The 23076-nt window shown below is 37.8% G+C and overlaps 1 protein-coding gene across 1 annotated transcript in view; it reads right to left on the reverse strand.

The window, feature by feature from the left end:
- Window positions 1–23076, reverse strand: part of Sos (Son of sevenless guanine nucleotide exchange factor) — a gene marked incomplete at both ends in the record, with an annotated part of 72841 nt that overhangs the window by 37573 nt on the left and 12192 nt on the right. Inside the window, 1 exon segment of the mRNA XM_075295761.1 lies at window positions 10864–11595. Within this exon segment, the coding sequence (XP_075151876.1) occupies window positions 10864–11595 (732 nt within the window).

The following is a 23076-nucleotide window of genomic DNA, read 5'->3' on the forward strand; positions in this document are numbered from 1 at the left end:
TTCACCAGCCAACAAGTTTAGACAAAGTTCAGCGTATGGCGTGTTTGTGTATCTCAGGCGCATTCAGCAAGACAGGAACAAATTCCCTTAATGTCATGCTGCATCTATTGCCTTTAGACATTTTGGCCAAACAATCAGCTACAACAACGGCTGTGCGGTTGCGCGAGCTATCGCTGTGGTCGGAAAAAAGTTACGGTCACAGTTCGATCTTCAACATAATGCCAGATGTGCCTAACGTAGTGGATTACACTTTGGCGAGTCCACTTTTCGACAAATAAAGAATATATAGATTTCTACACTGATGGCTCCAAATTGGATGGACACTTGGCTTTCGGAGTATATTCTAATGATCTGGAAATTCGAATAGCGAAAAGATTACCTAATCACTGTAGTGTTTTTCAGGCTGAAATATTGGCAATAAGAGAGGTGGTGAATTGGCTGAGAAGTAATGTTCCAACAAATATTGGCATTAATATATACTCAGACAGTCAACCTGCAATAAAATCCTTGGACTCTGTGTTCCTTAACTCGAAAACGGCCATCGACTGCCGCAAATCTCTCAATGAAATGGCTTAGCAGTACAATATTCACCTAATATGGGTGCATGACCATAGGAACCTAACCTAACATACGATCACCATATGATAATTTGCATTCCTGACAGCTGAATTCGCAATATTGACTCTGAGTTCATAGTGCTGTTGGCATATCAAGTTTTGAACGCTTCCATAGCAATGTTTTTACGGAGAAGACAATGATCGTCAAATGCTTTGATGATGTCTTCTAACTTTATTGATGGTTTCTTCGCACCTTCTTTTTCATCAGCCGGTTTTTCATCAAAAACGTCTACTCTAGGAAAACGCGAATTAAAAATTTCTAGAAAGCGTTCTCCAATCAACCATAGAAATGTGGTTATTTTATTAGATTCATCTAACTTGTGCTTTTTAGTCGCGACCATGTGGATTTTAAATTGTTGTTTCCACCTGGGCCAATCCTTCGCCAAATTCGCACAGTCCAAATGTTGCACAATATTACAGTTATTCGCCATTTCGGAATTTACAGTTTTCTGCAGTTTTTGGTTTTCAATAAACTTTTAGTTAATTTGTTGAATGAACTGTTCACCATTGGTCTCTATTATTGTTTTACTTCTTACACCATGTTTTAAGTATCCAATTTAACAATAAAACAATATACTGCTGATTACAGTTCACAACTATTTATTATAACAACTTCAATTCTTATTACAAATTTATGCTACCGCCCAGCAAAAACTAGGTAACCACATCTCATTACAATTTGCATTACCTGTAGTAAAAGTGTCATTACACGTTGCATTACATTGCGGTGAGTTATAATGACTAACATATAATGACAATAATAAATACTTCCAGGTAATATTTGATAATTCTCAAAATGTAATTCTCGCATAAATAATACTTAAGCTGGCGCTTCTGATATAAACAAATTCCTAAAATATACTGTGTGTATACCACCTTTTCTTGTAAAATGTACCAGAGACTTGTTGCGTAACGCATTTTATTGCTGGTAATTCTAACTGTTGCTGCTGCTCGCTGTTTTTGTTGTTAATTACAAAATACCGGCTAATAAGAACGTAATTTGTAGCACTTGTAATGAGCAAATTACTAAAACACATGGTTCTATTGCTTGTAAGATATGCTCCAGATGGATACATGCGTCGTGTGCGAACTTAACTGAAAAAGAGCTATCGATATTTAAGTCCATAAAATGTACGTCGTTCATTTGTAGTGGATGTGAAAACAACCTTGCTTATCTATAAGGGGGTCACTAGGTGAAATTAATTCTAAAATGGATAATTGTCTCAGCGAAATTAAAGCTGATATCACGAAATGCATAGAACGTATTACCAAGCTTGAGGCTTCCGTATGTTCGCAAAATTCATCTTTAGAAATCGAGAATAACATTCTACATAAAAGATTGAATCGATCTGACTTTATTATTGGTGGACTTCCAGATGGTCTTAATGAACTAACACCTACCGTCATTGCTATAGGTGCTCGAAACATGCTATTAATATGTATGCTACATAAATAAGAAAACAACAAGGAACATCCTTGTCAAACTAAGTAATGTTTCTATTCGGGATACCATTATGAAATAATATTTCAAGACCAGGTCGCTCAAAATATGCGATATTCTGCCCTCTTGCAGTGATGTGACAAGTCGTGTTTACCTGAATGATCATTTTACCTCCTTGGCTGCCCGTCTTAATTCCGTGTGCATGAAATTACGTCGCGAGAATGTAATGAGCAAATTTAAAATTCTAAATGGTGATGTAGCAAAGGCTAAGGTTGTTCTAATAGATGGTAATGAGCTTACTTGTGATATATATGTACCAGCTTGCTCGGTAAAAAATGTCATTGTACAGTGATGTGGTGATGTATATACATAAAGCAATGAATTTGCACTTGTTTTCTTCTATTAGTATATTTATTTTGTACTCTTTTTCTTTTCCTAATATTATGCGAAATTATTTGATCTCACTAGAATATTGATCTTATTGTAATAATCAGCTGTTAATTATATGATTTGATACGAATTAAGTTATGAAATTGGTAAATGAATTAATATGTATCTTGATTTTGTATTCTCAACCTGATTCTTGGTTCCCCACCATTTTAAATTGCTTTGAATATAACAATGTCTGATGATAACCTTGGTCCAATAGTGCACAGCAACTCATATAATACCACAATGTTAAGCCCATTTCATTGTCTGAAGGTATAACATTGGAACGGCAGAAGTTTGAAGACTCCTGGGAAAATTTATGAGCTTAGGGATATTATAGGTAATAGTGCTCTCGATATATTTGCCGTTTCGGAGACATGGCTGTCCTCTAAAATTCCTGATAATGCGATATCGATACCGGGATACAATTTCTCCAGGAATGATCGCATACCTCCCAAAAGGGCAGGCGGTGTTGCTATTTATATGCGAAGAGGAATTCATTATAAAGTTGTCTGTAGAATTTTTGACTTGCAATGTGAGTCCCTCTTTATTGAAGTTAGATCTGCGGGAAGTAAGTTATTATTTGGCGTTGTGTACCTTCCTACCCCCTAAGGAAATGGGCCACGGTTAGGCCCATTTTCTTAGGGGGTATTGAAATTCCCTTTAGGGAGTGTGCAAAATACCTTGGAGTTATTTTGGACAGGAAGCTGAACTTTAACCTTAATATTGAAGAAAGGGCGAGGAAAGCAACGGTAGCTTTATACTCGTGCAAAAAGGCAATAGAGAATTAGTGGGGACTAAAACCAAAAATTGTACATTGGCTATACACGACAGTGGTTAGACCTATAATGCTATATGGTGTTGTAGTCTGGTGGCCGGCACTTCACCAGCCGACAAGTTTAGACAAAGTTCAGCGTATGGCGTGCTTGTGTATCTCAGGTGCATTTAGCAAGACAGGAACAAACTCCCTTAATGTCATACTGCATCTATTGCCTTTAGACATTTTGGCCAAACAGTCAACTGCAACAACGGCTGTGCGGTTGCGCGAGCTATCGCTGTGGTCGGAAAAAAGTTACGGCACAGTTCGGTCCTCAAAATAATGCCAGATGTGCCTAACGTAGTGGATTACACTTTGGCGAGTCCACTTTTCGACAAAAAGTTTGAGACTCTAATTCCCAACAGTGAGGCGTGGTGTACACGGACCCCGGAGAATAAAAGATATATAGATTTCTACACTGATGTCTCCAAATTGGATGGCCAAGTGGGTTTCGGAGTCTATTCTAAAGATCTGGAACTTCGAATAGCGAAAAGATTACCTGATCGCTGTAGTGTTTTTTCAGGCTGAAATATTAGCAATATGAGAAGTGGTGAATTGGCTGAGAAGTAATGCTCCAAGCAATATTGGCATTAATATATACTCAGACAGTCAACCTGGACTCTGTGTTCCTCAACTCGAAAACGGCCATAGACTGCCGCAAATCTCTCAATGAGATGGCTGAGCAGCACAATATTCACCTAATATGGGTGCCTGGACATAGGAACATACCGGGGAACTGCGAAGCAGATGAGTTAGCATGGCTAGGAACTACCTTACGTATTCCAGGGGAACTAGAATCTGTTGGTATGTCTTTGGCTATCTGCAAGGTCTTACTGCGTGAGAAGGCTGCCATGATGGCAAATGTCCGATGGGAGAATTGCAAGGGTTGTAACGACTCCAAGCAAATATGGCCCCATTTAAACTTGAACCGCACACTAGATATGCTAGTGTTCTCAAGACGTCAGATATCACTTCTGATATCTCCTATAACGGGTCGCTGCCGAATGTTTTTGGAACAATCTGGTTGGTTCAACAGAAGAAAATAATCGAGAAGGTTCAACGGTTAAAACTAGAAGTGCCCATATGTAATAGGTACTTTTAGTTAATGTGGTATCACAATGGACTGAATAGTGAGCCTGAATCTTAATCGGGCTGCCACTTTAACCTAACCTAACCTACGGGTAACTTGGAAAAATTTGAAGAATCCCATAAGCAATTTTTGCTGAATATTCAAATGTGGCAGTAGTTGGGGATTTTAATTGTAACCTTTTTAATATTACAAAAGCTATTTCTGTTCCTTCTCTCTGCACGAGATATAATTTATCTACAGCTCATAATTCCAGACCAAGCCATTTTGATTTGAGCCGGAGATCAATTTCTTTGATTGATTCTATCCTTGTCGGTGATAATTCTATTATTCGCTATACAAATCAGGTACAATGTCCGTCCGTGTCTGACCACGCATTAATAATTGCTTCCTTATCTCTTACTTATCGGGACATACCAGAGTATATTGAGTACCACGATTTTAACCAGATTGGAATGGGTTACTACCCTATTTTGATAACTACAATTTGGACCTGATTTACCGTTCTACTGACGTAGATACCAAATGTTCTTACGTATCTTTACTCTTGAGTGCACTTTTTGCTTTCGTTCCTAAGGTCAGGAAACAAGTGCGACACAATTGTGATGAATGGATGTATTCCAGGAAAGTAGCATTTGCAAGGTCATTGAGAGACTTGACATACTCTGCGTTCCAGGCAAACATATCTCAGGAGAATTGGGTAATCTACTGTAGGTACCGCAATAAGGCAAAGTCTGTCATTAGGAAGGCTAGGGCATATTTTTGTAGGATATTTAGAGGCATGTAGGCCTCGAACTGTGGAATATTCTTAAGAATTCTGGGTGTATGGGCAATGCTAGTGATTCTTGTGGATTTAACCCTGATACCGTGAATGGCTATTTTGTGAACTCAAACATTGATTTGGCGGTGGTCACTTAGAGAACTTCCTTGACACTGAATCATCTTTTTCGTTTATGTGCGTTGATGAATCTGAAATTATGGGGCCTTAGTTAAAGTGAGATCTAGATCTGTAGGTATAGATGGTATTCCGGTACACTTCATTAAAGTTATCTTTCCCTACATTTCTAGTGTAATGATAGATCTCGTGAATTGCATAATAATTACTTCTACCTTCCCTAGCTCTTGGAAATGTGCCCGGGTTGTGCCAATACTGAAAGGCAGAGCTGTAAATTGTGTTGAGGATCTTAGACCGATATCGATTCTACCGGTGATTTCGAAAGTTGTAGAGCACATAATGAAGGATCAGATTATGCAGTCTGTCTTTTGTAAGATTAGCAATGCACAGTTCGCTTTCCGACTAGGACTTAATACAACCCACTTGCTTTTGAAATTAACTGAATCTATTCGTACCCATATGAATTGTGGTCGACTTAGTGTTTTGGTATCCTTAGACTAGTCGAAAGCTTTCAATTCAATTAATTTTATTCGACTGGTGATGAAGTTAAAGGAGCAGTTTAGTTTTTCTTTTTCGGCGTGTAAGTTTATACTCTAATATTTGGAAAGTAGAAGTCAATTTCTCAGTCTCAATGGCAGTGAATCCAATGTCCGTCCGGTACTATCTGGGGTTCCCCAAGGGTCCGTTTTGGGGCCATTACTTTTTATACCTTACGAGAATGACCTTCAAACATACACTTCTTCGAAAAATTGAAATTGAACATTTATGTTCGCCGACGACATTTTTTGCTGGGCGGCGCTTAGAATACAATGACCTTTGAGAAATTTCACTAACTTTAAATGTTGCATTTAAACTATTAATTGTTGGAACTTTAAATAATACACTACACATACTACTACCATCTGATTCTTATAGAGTGCGCACCTTTTTGTTGGGATCCCCGCATTGCCTGGATAGTCGACAAAACTTTTTAAAATCTCCTCTCTTTCCACAAGAGTGACAAGTTATGTTACTTGCTGTACAGTTACCTCTGCCACCGTGGTGCAATGGTTAGCATGCCCGCCTTGCATACACAAGGTCGTGGGTTCGATTCCTGCTTCGACCGAACATCAAAAAGTTCTTCAGCGGTGGATTATCCCACCTCAGTAATGCTGGTGACATTTCTGAGGGTTTCAAAACTTCTCTAAGTGGTTTCACTGCAATGTGGAACGCCGTTAGGACTCGGCTATAAAAAGGAGGTCCCTTGTCGTTGAGCTTAACATGGAATCGGGCAGCACTCAATTCTAGAGAAGTTCACCAATGTGGTATCACAATGGACTGAATAGTCTAAGTGAGCCTGATACATCGGGCTGCCACCTAACCTAACCTAACCTATGACTTCAGACAGCGTTGGATTCTTTTTATCCAGAAGTTTTAGTTGTAGCTCTTTGCTTTTAACTCCAACTATCATACCATCTCTCAACATACGATCACCATACGATAATTTGATTTCCTGACAGCTGAACTCGCAATATTGACTCTGAGTTCGTAGTGCTGTTTCAAACTCGATGAACGGCTGTCCTTCCTGTTGGCATATCAAGTTTTGAACGCTTCCATGTTTTTACGGAGAAGACAATGATCGTCAAATGCTTTGATGATGTCTTCTAACTTTATTGATGGTTTCTTCGCACCTTCTTTTTCATCAGCCGGTTTTTCATCAAAAACGTCTACTCTAGGAAAAAGCGAATTAAAAATTTCTAGAAAACGTTCTCCAATCAACCATAGAAATGTGGTTATTTTATTTAGATGAATCTAATCTAACTTGTGCTTTTTAGTCGCGACCATGTGGATTTTAAATTGTTGTTTCCGCCTGGGCCAATCCTTCGCCAAATTCGCACAGTCCAAATGTTGCATACATAATATTACAGTTATTTGCCATTTCGGAATTTACAGTTTTCTGCATTTTTTGGTTTTCAATAAACTTTTAGTTAATTTGTTGAATTAACTGTTCACCATTGGTCTCTATTATTGTTTTACTTCTGACACCATGTTTTAAGTATCCAATTAAACAATAAAACAATATACTGCTGATTAGAGTTCACAACTATTTATTATAAAAACTTCAGTTCTTATTACAAGTTTATGCTACCGGCGCTTAGAATACAATGACTTCTAATGATAGTTATCGTTGCCATACAAAAATACAATATACTTAATAGACATGCCAGATGTCATTAAAATACTAGAATCTCACTTATTACAGACTTAACCATATGAAAGCCATTGTAAAGGTCTGAAAGCGTAATATGACTAAAGGAGAATCCACCATCACTTTCAAATAAATGAAAAATTTCAACAACACTGCCCACGGATTCGAGTCTCGAAAATTTACGTGCCTCATGCGTGAGTCATGATTTACGATAATGGCAAAAGTCGATGAGCGTGAGTCACGAAAATAATTTCTTCGTGAGTAGGAAATTTCGGAAAAATACGCACACGAAAATAATCCCACCCACGGATATAAAACGCTCACGAGTTGAATTCATTTACAATTTTAGTGACACCTGGGATACTAAGAGTGTATTTTTCAGACACGTCCCTAAGGTTAATTAATCATAAAATTATTCGTGAGTCACGGTATTTTTCGTGAGTCGCGACATTTTCGTGCGTGAGTCCTACCAAACAATGTCGTGCGTGAGGTTGCCTGAGTAAAATTTTTCCGTCGTGAGTGTGCGTGAGTAATATATTACTCTCGTGCACTCCTCTAGTACAGACTATTTGCGAAAGGAGAGTTTATATAATTCAGATTCTTCCAATACGTCAATTGAAGCGGTCTTGTCTGTATACAGGCATGAGCTTTAACATAGCCGCACAAAACATAGTCTAAAGACGTTAAATCGCAAGATCTAGGAGGCCAATGAATATGAAATAACAGGTTGTCTGATAAGTCCCCGGTCTAACAAAGAAAAACACATTTTTTTGTCAAAATTCGTTTTTATTATTCAACGTAGTTCCCTTCAAGAGCGATACAACGATTATAACGACCTTCCAATTTTTTGATACCATTTTGGTAGTACTCCTTCGGTTTTGCCTCAAAATAGGTCAGTTTCGGCGATCACCTCTTCATTGCAGCCAAGTTTTTTCCCTGCGAGCATCCTTTTGAGGTCTGAGAACAAGAAAAAGTCGCTGGGGGCCAGATCTGGAGAATACGGTCGGTGGGGAAGCAATTCGAAGCCCAATTCATGAATTTTTGCCATCGTTCTCAATGACTTGTGGCACGGTGCGTTGTCTTGGTGGAACAACACTTTTTTCTTCTTCATATGGGGCCGTTTTGCCGCGATTTCGACCTTCAAACGCTCCAATAACGCCATATAATAGTCACTTTTGATGGTTTTTCCCTTCTCAAGATAATCGATAAAAATTATTCCATGGGCATCCCAAAAAACAGAGGCCATTACTTTGCCAGCGGACTTTTGAGTCTTTCCACGCTTCGGAGACGGTTCACCGGTCCACCGCTGTCCACTCAGCCGACTGTCGATTGGACTCAGGAGTGTAGTGATGGGGCCATGTTTCATCCATTGTCACATATCGACGGAAAAACTCGGGCGTATTACGAGTTAACAGCTGCAAACACCACTCAGAATCATCAACACGTTGTTGTTTTTGGTCAAATGTGAGCTCGCGCGGCACCCATTTTGCACAGAGCTTCCGCATATCCAAATATTGATGAATGATATGACCAACACGTTCCTTTGATATCTTTTAGAGTTGGGCGATCCCGGCTCACTAAAGTGATCGATCTTTTCAGATCCGCTCCTAAAAAGGAACTAGTTCCATCATTTAGTTCCACAGTTCCTTTTGGATCCGGATAAGGAAAAGTGCTTAAAGAATCCCATATATTGACATTTTCTTTTAGCTCCGCAGGAAAATAAAACGTATGAACACTAAATTTAAGTAAAACATAAAAGTTCACAAAAATTTAATCAAATTTCTTGAACATAAATTTGTATAATAAAGATTTTGGGACTAAAATTAGATAATGGTATAATTCTGTAGAAAAAATTTTAGAGATCAATGCTAATACAAAGATCTACATTTATTTTGGAAATATAGTGTTTACATTTTTTTCATAGAGAAAATCAAAAGTTACTACGTAAAAAAATAGTTTGCCGACATTAGACCAAAAGAATTCGCCTTTCGTTTATGATGTTTTTATTGCGGAAAATATTCTTCCGCATTGTACAGGTTATGCTGATTTACATAATTTTTGTAAAGCATGTTGGTATTGATATTTAGGTTGGAACAGTTTCGATATCTTCATTAAGGATCTGGCAACTTCAATTTAAGTGAGAGCTGTTGTCATAAAGAGCGAAAGAAATGGAATGAGTACACAACGAAATGAATATAAGGAACTGAGGAGCTGAAAGAGTACAGGTATCGGATCCAGTTGATTTAGTTCCAGCCACGGAATAGTTCCAAAGAGCTAGTTCACTCCGGAACTACCCAACTCTAATATCTTTAAGGCCTCTGCTATCTCGATCAACTTCATTTTACGGTCATTCAAAATTATTTTGTGGATTTTTTTGATGTTTTCGTCGGTAACCACCTCTTTCCGGCGTCCACTGCGTTCACCGTCCTCCGTGCTCATTTCACCACGCTTGAATTTTGCATACCAATCAATTATTGTTGATTTCCCTGGGGCAGAGTCCGGAAACTCATTATCAAGCCAAGTTTTTGCTTCCACCGTATTTTTCCCCTTCAGAAAACAGTATTTTATCAAAACACGAAATTCCTTTTTTCCATTTTTTTCACAATAACAAAAGTTGCTTCACAAAAGACGCTCTATCTCACAAACTAATTGACTTACAGACGTCAAATTTTGACACGAATCATTTGAAGGTTGGTACTACATAAAAATAATATACATTTAATACTAGCGACGCCATCTATGTGTCAGACCGGGGACTTATCAGCCAACCTGTTAAATAGTTCACAAAAAAATTGGATATCATCTCACGGTAGCGACCACCATTCACAGATACGTTACGATTCACATCATGGCAAGATCTTGATATTTGTATATGCAATGTAAAATTGAATTTTTAATTAAGTCTGGGTACTTTAATAAATTGAAAACGAAATCTTTTCCAAATAGGGACAAAGCACATATGATTAAAAAACCAAATTTTTTCATTGATTTTTCATGGCAATAAATTATATTTGCAAACATACGCGTTTTTATAAAACATGTTATACCGATTATTTGTTTCAAAAAACAACATCGAACGGCTTGGGATAACACTACGGGTTTTCGGAACCGAGAAAGACAGACATTAAAAAACCGGTTTTATGGCTCTATGGCTTACTCGTATAAAGTAACTCTATTTTATGAGAATAACAAATTAAGAATACGGTTGAGCCCTCAATCTGAAGAACAGTGCGCAAAAAATTCGCGTTTGCTTTATGTGCTGACTCAGCAGACAACTGCAAATAAGCCAAATTAATTCCATAATTTCTTTCTAGTTGTCTCGTGTGGGAAAAGCTTTTCTATAATAGATTACAATTTTGAAATGGCGTTATATTAGAACTGCAACTTACCCTTATCTTAGCGTCCGCCATTAAACAATACGGTTGATTTTGATACTGTTGTATTTCTCCTATTATTTCAGACACTTTTCGTCTTTTCGAAAAATTTATAAGATTAGTATTGGGTAAAAAATCAGGGTTGCCTTCTTCCAAATGCAGAATGTTCGTTAAATATCGTCCAAAAAATGGTACACAGGGGGGATTAATAGATCGAAGACGTTCTTGGTATTTCTTTAAATGGCCGTCATTTAGCTCACGACATTCTTCCAAAAACTTCTCGTAGCGAGCTGGCAATCCTTGGAATGTCAATTTTAAACGATATACGGATGCACTGCCCATTGCAGCACTGATGGACAATATTCCATTGAAGTTATTTAATTCTAACATTACCATCATTACTTCAATCGCCCTTGTTACCATTGCCACGCGCTCTTCATAGTTTTCTGCTTCAATAATTGTTTTCTCTATCCAACGTGTAACATTTGTTGTATGCTTCATTATTTTCAACAAGTTTGGACTTTTTTGTTCCTTATCCTTTTTGGTCCATGGTGAGCCCACTAATTCTGAAGGTTTCACGTTCTTATATAACTCGAACTCTAAGAGAGTCAGTTGTCGCGCTAATTCTAAGGGATGCAATGTAAGTAATGTAATGTCAGATTCGGGTACATTTAGATGATGTTCTATAGGTGGTGGACTATGACCATATGCAAAAGTTATCTGTTTCTGGAAACTTTCTTGTTCACTCTGCAAAAAAAATTATAAAAAACGTTAGTAAAAGAGAAAAATAGTATTTTTCTTATCTGCATTGTATAGATTTAGTAGAAACTAATATTTCCTACACATGTAGCAACAAATTCGTCCATTAGCCAATTTATCCAAGCCATTCAAATCAAAATAGGATTTACAAGTTGCTGTCATCAACGATTGCCACTATAAAACATTTAAACAACCGTTTGGGACAGCAATACTAATAACAATAATACTTTCCAATTTCATTGGTCTATGTCTTAACCAAGGCCGTATTCAGGGGGTGGGATGAGGGGGATCAATTTTGACAAAATTTTCTATATAAATAAAATTTTGCAAAAATTTTCTATAGCCGGCTATCATACAAAAACCTTTTTTTCGGAAGGTTCAAGTGTGGTTCATTGTTGGGTTTAATGAACTGCCTGAATTTATTCTTATAATTGGTTGATAGTTTTGCTGCAAGTAGGGGATGCTGATGAGGAATGTGGTAATTCCGAAACGTGCGTCCATCCAACCATCTTGCAGTCTATAGGGCTTTGCCCAAATAAATTTGACAAACATTCTTTTCCTCTGTTGGTTAAGCTACACTTGTAGTTTAGTCAATGTATGATTTTAAGCTGCAATAAAAAAACAACAACAATGCTTAAAGAACAAAACCAACAATAACAAAACAAAACGAAGGGAAATAAAATTTTGCAAAAAAATTCTATAGAAAAAAAATTTTGCAAAAATTTCCTATAGAAATAACATTTTTACAAAATTTTCAATTGAAATAAAATTTTGACAAAATTATCTATAAAAATAAAATTTTGCAAAAATTCTATATAGAAATAAAATTTAGACAACATTTTCTACCGAAATAAAAAATCGATAATATAGAATCGCATTCTTTTTTCGACTAAAACATTGTTGAAGTTCAATAAAATCCTGTTTTTGACTATATCTTTTACAAAATCGAGATTTTCTTCCCACATGAACATGTCTGTTTTGCCATATTTGTAAAAGACTATTAGCAAATAAGGTTGATAAAGACTTTCTCAAAATATTTTGTCAAAGCTATTGTACCATAAATCTGATATCGACTCAAAAATGTCTACACAAAAGGTACTAACTCATTCGCGGGGGTACTACGGTACTGACCGGGGTGAAAATGTATTGAAAAAAGTACTTTAGTACTGCATTTTCCATCCCTGCAGTTACTACGTGCTCATCCGAACGTTCATTTTCAAAAATGAAGAGATTAAAGAGTAGAGTAGTGGCGAGAGTAGACTCAATGGATTGGCATTAATGTCGGTTCATCGCCGAATAAATGTGCCGACTGAAGAAGTCATTGATTTATTTGCTGCCCAAAAAGCCCGTCGGCTCAATTTAATATTATAAAAATATTGTATACATACCTATGCATAAATAAAATTTTCTACACATGAGATTGTATGAATATTTTTTTTTTAAAGTTGAACCCCCCCCCGAATTAAAATCCTGGCTACGGCCTTGGTCTTAACCATGAGTCTAAAAATAATGCCATGGAACTAAAAGTAATGCCATGTGTCCTGACATGTAATGGAAATTATTCAACTAATTGTTCTTATGGATCAGATGTGCTAAGAAATCGATTTAATCGTAATTTCATAATTTTTAGAGAGTAGGCTGTTACAGGTATCTATGGAAACTTGTTTGGAAAAAAAGTAAAAAAAAGTTTTTTTCTCTTATTCATAATAGGTCCAGACAATTTCTCAGGCAAATCAAATGCCGGCTTTAGGCGATCAGTTGACGCAGTTACCTCTTCGTCATCTTTATTAATTAAAAATGTCTTTAGTTTTCTCACTTGAATAACGAAAGGACCTTAATGTGGTGCCTCTTGCCTATCCCTTAACCGGTCGACTCGTACGAACACGTTCGTACAGCTCTTTAAAGACTATTCGTTCATGACATTGTTCGAACTGTCTTCCTTGATTGGTAGTTTTAACTTCTGCCACACCGAAACGAGAAACATTCGTAATTATTAGCAATTGCGTTGGAAATGCCTCTCGGCAGCGCGTCAACCTGTCTATAATAGTCAAAATGTAATAAAATCCGTCACTAGGAGGAAGTGATCTCACAATGTCTGTTTAGCTACCTTGTAACCTTTGTAAAATGTATACACCGCACACACTTTTGTTTATTTTGCTTGTTTAATTCAGTTATTGGTATTTATTGTTTCTATTTGTAATTGAGATCAAGTTCACGTTCAGGTTTTGTTTTTGATTTAAACTTCACTTAGCTCTCTGCCGCTTGCCTCTTCGATATGTTTATTACAACTGAGCTAAAAAGAAAAACAACAAATTAAGATCGATTGAAATATCCCTTTTGACACTTCAATGCAAAAATTGACGAAAAAACAGTATTCAATGGACTGAGAGTGAGAGAGGCAAATGGCGGAGAGCGGAGGCGACTTGTTCGATGATGGAAATTAATAAATTAATGGTATAAATTTAAGCAAAAGAGAATAATTAATTAATTAATAATTAAATTGAATTTATGTTAATTAAATTAAAAAAGGAGAACAATTCAAATTGCTATTGGGCCAACTATTATAGGATTTAATCCAAATTCAAATGCTAGATAATATTTCAAGAGAAGCAAACCAAAAGATAAATGTATACTTAAGCTTCAAATTTAAATTCAGATATGTTGATTGTCCAATTCAAGATCAATATCCATTTGTCCAAAAAATGCCAAAAATGGTATCCAGTGCAAAAGGTAAGTTATTTTTCTTTGTGGTAGACATAGGTATTCATCGTCTGCGTCTAATACCACAGAGCAGGGATAAGGAATATGAAACCCATGGCCTGCAAAGTTCTCTGCTCCGTATCTGGACCGAATAGCATGTGCAAGCAATGGCATGGCAGGCATTCGTATGTCCAACCGGCACTCTACGAACGAGATCAACTGAAACGGTACGGACATCATTGAGCATACCCCAGAGACGAACTGGCAAGATGTCGGTACATTCCCAGGCCAAGGGAAATGTAGAAGTCGGGGTGTAGTAACTAGTCACATGTCTGTTTTGCCATATTTGTAAAAGACTATTAGCAAATAAGGTTGATAAAGACTTTCTCAAAATATTTTGTCAAAGCTATTGTACCATAAATCTGATATCGACTCAAAAATGTCTACACAAAAGGTACTAACTCATTCGCGGGGGTACTACGGTACTGACCGGGGTGAAAATGTATTGAAAAAAGTACTTTAGTACTGCACTTTCCATCCCTGCAGTTACTACGTGCTCATCCGAACGTTCATTTTCAAAAATGAAGAGATTAAAGAGTAGAGTAGTGGCGAGAGTAGACTCAATGGATTGGCATTAATGTCGGTTCATCGCCGAATAAATGTCCCGACTGAAGAAGTCATTGATTTATTTGCTGCCCAAAAAGCCCGTTGGCTCAATTTAATATTATAAAAATATTGTATACATACCTATGCATAAATAAAAATTTTCTACACATGAGATTGTATGAATATTTTTTTTTAAAGTTGAACCCCCCCGAATTAAAATCCTGGCTACGGCCTTGGTCTTAACCATGAGTCTAAAAATGATGCCATGGAACTAAAAGTAATGCCATGTGTCCTGACATGTAATGGAAATTATTCAACTAATTGTTCTTATGGATCAAATGTGCTAAGAAATCGATTTAATCGTAATTTCATAATTTTTAGAGAGTAGGCTGTTACAGGTATCTATGGAAACTTGTTTGGATAAAAAAGTAAAAAAAAAGTTTTTTTCTCTTATTCATAATAGGTCCAGACAATTTCTCAGGCAAATCAAATGCCGGCTTTAGGCGATCAATTGACGCAGTTACCTCTTCGTCATCTTTATTAATTAAAAATGTCTTTAGTTTTCTCACTTGAATAACGAAAGGACCTTAATGTGGTGCCTCTTGCCTATCCCTTAACCGGTCGACTCGTACGAACACGTTCGTACAGCTCTTTAAAGACTATTCGTTCATGACATTGTTCGAACTGTCTTCCTTGATTGGTAGTTTTAACTTCTGCCACACCGAAACGAGAAACATTCGTAATTATTAGCAATTGCGTTGGAAATGCCTCTCGGCAGCGCGTCAACCTGTCTATAATAGTCAAAATGTAATAAAATCCGTCACTAGGAGGAAGTGGTCTCACAATGTCTGTTTAGCTACCTTGTAACCTTTGTAAAATGTATACACCACACACACTTTTGTTTATTTTGCTTGTTTAATTCAGTTATTGGTATTTATTGTTTCTATTTGTAATTGAGATCAATTTCACGTTCAGGTTTTGTTTTTGATTTAAACTTCACTTAGCTCTCTGCCGCTTGCCTCTTCGATATGTTTTTACAACTGAGCTAAAAAGAAAAACAACAAATTAAGATCGATTGAAATATCCCTTTTGACACTTCAATGCAAAACTTGACGAAAAAACAGTATTCAATGGACTGAGAGTGAGAGAGGCAAATGGCAGAGAGCGAAGGCGACTTGTTCGATGATGTAAATTAATAAATGAATGGTATAAATTTATGCAAAAGAGAATAATTAATTAATTAATAATTAAATTGAATTTATGTTAATTAAATTAAAAAAGGAGAACAATTCAAATTGCTATTGGGCCAACTATTATAGGATTTAATCCAAATTCAAATGCTAGATAATATTTCAAGAGAAGCAAACCAAAAGATAAATATATACTTAAGCTTCAAATTTAAATTCAGATATGTTGATTGTCCAATTCAAGATCAATATCCATTTGTCCAAAAAATGCCAAAAATGGTATCCAGTGCAAAAGGTAAGTTATTTTTCTTCGTGGTAGACATAGGTATTCATCGTCTGCGTCTAATACCACAGAGCAGGGATAAGGAATATGAAACCCATGGCCTGCAAAGTTCTCTGCTCCGTATCTGGACCGAATAGCATGTGCAAGCAATGGCATGGCAGGCATTCGTATGGCCAACCGGCACTCTACGAACGAGATCAACTGAAACGGTACGGACATCATTGAGCATACCCCAGAGACGAACTGGCAAGATGCCAGGCCAAGGGAAATGTAGAAGTCTGGGTGTAGTAACTAGTCACATTCGAACCATACTGGACCAATAGACATAATTTGGAGTTTTTTATTATTCTGCTCGAGGTAAAAGGACTAACTTTTGTACTAGACGAGTGGCCACTCCAGCTTGTGTTCTAACATCCACAACCGGTATCTGATTATCCTGTCCCCTGTACAACTTAACTACCCGGCCAAGACGCCAGTCGGTGGGACAAATAGTTTCGTTTCGTAAAACTACGTGATCATTTAGGGCCAAATTTTCCTTTTGAGCTTTCCATTTGAAACGATTATTAAGTTCAGATTTCCATCTGCGGCAGAACTCTTGAATAATTTTAATTTTACTCCACCGATCCATTAGAGCGATTTTCGAAGGAACTTCTTCTAATTCTACGGGTGATAGGAGCGAAGATCCAACTAGAAAATGAGCAGGCGTGAGCGCTGCGAGATCATCTTGACTTCCTGATGGTGCAGCTAAAGGTCGAGAATTCATACATTCTATAGAGGAAAGTTTAGTGCAAATTCCCCAAAGGTATGTCGAATTTGACACATATTTTCTTCAGATGCGTTTTACAGCTTTTTACGCCGGCCTCCCACAGCCCTCCCATATGAGGAGCTGCTGCCGGTATAAAATGCCACTCTATTTGTTGATACCCGTAACGAGAAACAATTTCATCACGTAGCTCAGAGGATAACACGTTTAAGGCTTATATTTAATTCTTTTGCAGCGCCAACAAAATTTCTGCCGTTGTCCGAATACATTTTGCGTGAAAATCCTCTTCGCGAAACAAAACGAGTAAATGCGGCTAAAAATGCCTGTGTCGATAGGTCACAGACTGGATCCAAATGAACCGCTTTTGTTACGAAGCAAATAAAAAGACAAATGTATCCCTTAGATATTCGACACCCTCTACCCGTGGTGCAATGGTTAGCATGCCCGCCTTGCATACACAAGGTCGTGGGTTCGATTCCTGCTACAACAGAACACCAAAAAGTTTTTTCAGCGGTGGATTATCCCACCTCAGTAATGCTGGTGACATTTCTGAGGGTTTCAAAGCTTCTCTAAGTGGTTTCACTGGAATGTGGAACGCCGTTCGGACTCGGCTATAAAAAGGAGGTTCCTTCTCATTGAGCTTAACATGGAATCGGGCAGCACTCAGTGGTAAGAGTGAAGTTCACCACTGTGGTATCACAGTGGACTGAATAGTCTAAGTGAGCCTGATACATCGGGCTGCCACATAACCTAACCTAACCTAATGTCGAACGGGCCTGCGTAGTCTACACCAGATGTGGCAAATGTTGTCCTATCATCTGGTAACGGACCCATTATTTGGCCCTGGCGTAATTGACGTGAAACCACGCATTCCTTGCACCGGTTAATTCTGGCCTTTATAAGAATCTTCGCCCGAATAATCCAACACTCGAGTCTAATTGTCGCTAGAGTCAATTGCAATCCCCCATGCAGAGTTAGGTGATGTATAAACTCATTGTACGTAAGTGCCATTGTAGAACCAAGGCGGCCATTGGCACGAATGACTTGGTGTTTATAATAATAACTTCTTATACGATTGAGTGGTTGTAAGTCACTAATTTATTCTAAACAATATTCATCCTTATATACTAAATCTTAAACTAGCTAAAATCCAAATATTCTAAAGTAAAGATAAGCAAATACTTATACAGCTGAATAAGTAATATTTATGGCCACGCATGTGCACCACATTGCTGCGTTATCAGCTACGGCTACACATGTAATGCGTTTTCATTTTATTATGCCTTAAACGCAGATAGTGCATGCTTATAAATCTAAACATTCTGCGGTCGGCCACATGATACATTTATACCAAATATGATTACCTATCGAAACTAAACAGAATACTCATTTTTTTAATAATTATACTTTACGCTAAATTCTTAAAGCGTAGCACATCAAATAATCAAACTTGTGTCCGGTCTGGCTTTCTTCTGCCTGCGCCAATGAAGCATTATGTTCCTTCTATTTATTCCTTCGTTGAGCAAACTGCACCCATGATTAGCGAACAGTTCCGTAAAACGCACCAACTCTGCCCTTCGTTGCACTCCGGCGGTGAACCTCGCTTGCTCACTTGGGCGGTGGATAATTGCTTCCCTCGCTTTTTTATTGGATACTCATGCCTTGGATATGTTGCTCTTTCAGAAACAACAGCTCCTCCGTCTACTTCCCGAGCCTACACGTCATCTAAACTCTCAGAGGCCAAATCTTCTCCCTGTAAAGATAAGAAAGAAACATTAAGAGATTCTCCCAAAATCTCAGCAGCTTTGACGCCTTTTGTGGATCCTACACGTTTTCTTCGGTTGAAAGTGGAGCAGACACTTCAGCATCGGCTGCTCTTACGGCTTGCGTAGCAGCAGTACCATCAGTTGCGGGGGCAGTAGTACCACAAACTTCTGCTTTTGTAGGCCTCTTTTTTTCGTATGACGACTCTTTGGATCTATTCCTATAGACCCAAATTGTAGGATTGATATCAGGGCTCCTTCTAATCGAGTATGACTCATCTGATCTATTCCTATAGACCCAAATAGTAGGTTCGGTGTTGGGGCTCCTTCCATTGGAGCATGATTCCTGCGCCAATGGCTTCTTTCTTGGTATAGATAGACTTCACATTAGCATTTTGTCCATTAGAGTTTGCCTCAATTTGTTTCCGCATTTCTCTAGCCATCCTTATAGCCTCCATTGATCTCCATCTCCTAAGAATTTGTGCCCTCAGATCGTCGTACAGATCCTCCATAAGCTCAAAGAGTCCAAGCACTTCCTCAGAATCCAAATCGGCAACAACCATTATATTTTGCAATTTAGTGAATTCCAAATCCAAGCAATGCTTGCTCTTCAACAGTTCTCCGGGAAAATTGTCTAATTCACGTTGGCTTTCACACAATCTATCTTCAAGTCTCCCGACTTGCCACTGGAACCTCCTCTCCAATCCTATTTCAGATTTCGGTTCCATTACTCTTTACATTAGATGCATCCTAGCAATCTAATCCTCCAATAAGTTGTTGTTATTTACCCCTGTAAAGAACAGTTGATTTACCTGCACACAGAACGGGGTTCCCTAATGAACACAAGTGTGCAGGATTTTACCGTTTGAATTACCGCGGATGAGGGAAACTCAATCCGGCTCGAAGGACCAAAATGTAAAGAAATAATAATAACTTCTTACACGATTGAGTGGTTGTGAGTCACTAATTTATTCTAAAAAATATCCATCCTTTTATACTAAATCTTAAACTAGCTACAATCTAAATATTCTAAAGTAAAGATAAGCAAATAATTATACAGCACTATAAGTGCTGTATAAGTAATATTTATGGCCACGCATGTCAACCACATTGCTGCGTTATCAGCTACGGCTACACATGTAATGCGTTTTCATTTTATTATGCCTTAAGCCTTATCTATCCTAAATACACATATCACGGATGGTGCATGTTTAGAAATCTAAACAATCTGTCTATTTTTATAAGGTCTATTCCTTCATAATTTGAGACAAAAGTTTTCCACTTTAATAGGTTTGATTGGATCATCCCATCCAATATCGTCGAGCCACATCATTTGCATAAGCACCTTTGCATTTATTATCACTGGTGAGAGCCAACTTAACGGATCGAAAAGTTGTGCTGTGATTGAAAGCACTTCCCTTTTTGTAAATGATTCTTTGTGAGCCAATTTCTCAGTGACAAAATAGAAACTATCAGAGGCAGCATTCCATCTTATGCCAAACGTTTTTATAGAGCTCTTGTCATCAAAATCCAAGAACTCCTCATTAAGTGGATGGTCACGAGGTAAATTCTCTAAAATTTTCTTCTTATTAGAAGTCCATTTTCCGAGCTAGAATCCAGCGGATTCCAAATTGGCAATCAGCTGATCTCGAGCCTCCAATGCCTCCGAGACAGAATGGGAGCACCAATGAGTCGTCTACATACATATTGTCTCGACCCTATAGTTGACCCCAAAGGTCACGGTATTTAATTGAAAATCTTGTATTTCTTCTTCTGGAGAGGCACGATATACAATTCGTTGATACGTGGCATGGTCCGGATTGACCAGAATTTGCCTATACATTTTAGTTATATCGGCGTTAAATACGTATTTGTAAAACCGCCAATTAATTAGTAGTGCTTTCTGGCTTAAAAACGCCTTGATGAGGCAAATAAAAATAATTACCAGAATCTGATTTAGGAGCATCAATTTCTCCATATGTCCAAGAGACAAATATTCTTCGATGACATTCTCTTCAGATCTGGTTTACGAGCCAATGATTTCTCGTTCCTAAAAGGCAAATCTACCATATACCTGGCGCTTAACGTTCGTACCGTCGTATTTTTGTAAATTTCCTCACAGAGCCTATCATTTTCAGAAATAATTCCTTTTCTAGAAACTTCCCAAAATTTTGCCAGTTGTTCATCAATTGACACGCGGGTACAATGTGAAACTCCAATCGATTGTTTCAATTTCCTATTATTGGCTGGGCCAGTAACAATCCATCCAAAGTCTGTTTGTTATGCCACTAACGGGTCAAGAACGCCGTGTTTCACCTCACTTAACTAAATTAACGGATACAAATTACCCCCTATTAGGATATCCACCGGACCAATTGGAAGATCATAAAATGAATGTCTTGGCACGTCGACAGTTACGTCGCACACTACTAGTGCATCAATTTCCGCCATGAAATTGTTGTTATGAATTGAGGCGATTTTTAAAAATGCAATTTGCGAACATTTAGCCATTGCACCACTTCCTAGGCCTGTTATTTCAGCTGGGACGGGCTTGGTCGGAAAATTTAGTACTTTCTGAATTTTCTTAGAGACAAATGTATCATCTGAGCAAGGGTCAATTAAAGCTCTCACCTTGTGAGCCAAACCATCTTTTAAAATATTAATCCAAGCAGTTGCTAACATAGTCTTATTACAGACCGACATATGGTATGCCCTCACATTTTGCGATGTAGACGGCGTTTCAGTGGACTGTATACTTTGAATAGCCGGTTGCAGATTCGACAAATTATATATGCTTGAACTATTCTGTTGTACACTTCCTACTATATGCAACATTGTATGGTGCTTTGAACCACATTTCGTACACGTAGGTTAGGTTAGGTTAGGTGGCAGCCCGATGTATCAGGCTCACTTAAACTATTCAGTCCATTGTGATACCACATTGGAGAACTTCTCTCTTATCACTGAGTGCTGCCCGATTCCATGTTAAGCTCAATGACAAGGACCTCCTTTTTATAGCCGAGTCCGAACGGCATTCCACATTGCAGTGAAACCGCTTAGAGAAGCTTTGAAACCCTCAGAAATGTCACCAGCATTAATGAGGTGGGATAATCCACCGCTGAAAAACTTTTTGGTGTTCGATCGAAGCAGGAATCGAACCCACGACCTTGTGTATGCAAGGCGGGCATGCTAACCATTGCACCACGATGGTTCCCTCGTACACGTAGATTTAATGAGGCATTTTGCCGCTGCATACCCTCGGACCAAAATGATGAAGCAACTCTTATTTTTCCTAACAACCGATAGTCTTTGTTTTGGATTCATGTTCAAAAACTTGGGACAACATTTTAATTCATACATCTCTTTACACAATCCGCATTTCGGATTGCTGACTTTTGCATGATGAACCTTTAACTGTTTTGAGTTCTCAAAGTTATTCTTTTTCTGCAGCGGGCCAAAATCGTGAGTATTCATCATGTCAGATACACTTTCCAATGTCTGAAACCTCTCAGTTAAAACATTTAACTGTTTTGAGTTCTCAAAGTTATTCTTTTTCTTCGGCGGGCCAAAATCGTGAGTATTCATCATGTCAGATACACTTTCCAATGTCTGAAACCTCTCAGTTAAAAATTTACTTAAATCTTCTGATTTTGGAAGTTCCGTCTTTTCACCAATGGACTGTTCCCACAGAGACAATGTTAACTTGGGTAAGCTTGAGGAACACTGGAAAACAAATATAGGATCCCACGATCCCAAATCAATTTTGTAGAGTTTTTATACCGATATACAATTTGAAATATCCCTATTTAACTTCTTGAGACAAATAAATAAAATTCTCAATTGGGCAATATCGAAACCTTCCACTGCCAACTGTACTCCGCGGTTTATCTCCCTGGCCTCACCACTTGTTTTTTGAAACAAGTTTTAGACGGGGCTAAGTTTTTTGTTATTAATGTATACAGTAATCCCTCGATTTACGTCGCCTCGGTTTACGTTGCTTTGATTTACGTCGTCAAATTTTTGTTCCATCAAACTTCGATTTACGTCGTCGATTTTTTGCTCGCTTTATCGGAAGCGCCTTCCATAAGTAAAATAAGTATCAACGATGATGACATCGAAACATTTTTTTCTGAAATTCTTACCGAAATTACTGAATTACCTTTATTT

This window comes from Haematobia irritans, chromosome 2 (assembly GCF_050003625.1).
Source record: "Haematobia irritans isolate KBUSLIRL chromosome 2, ASM5000362v1, whole genome shotgun sequence".
Classification (NCBI taxonomy): domain Eukaryota; kingdom Metazoa; phylum Arthropoda; class Insecta; order Diptera; family Muscidae; genus Haematobia; species Haematobia irritans.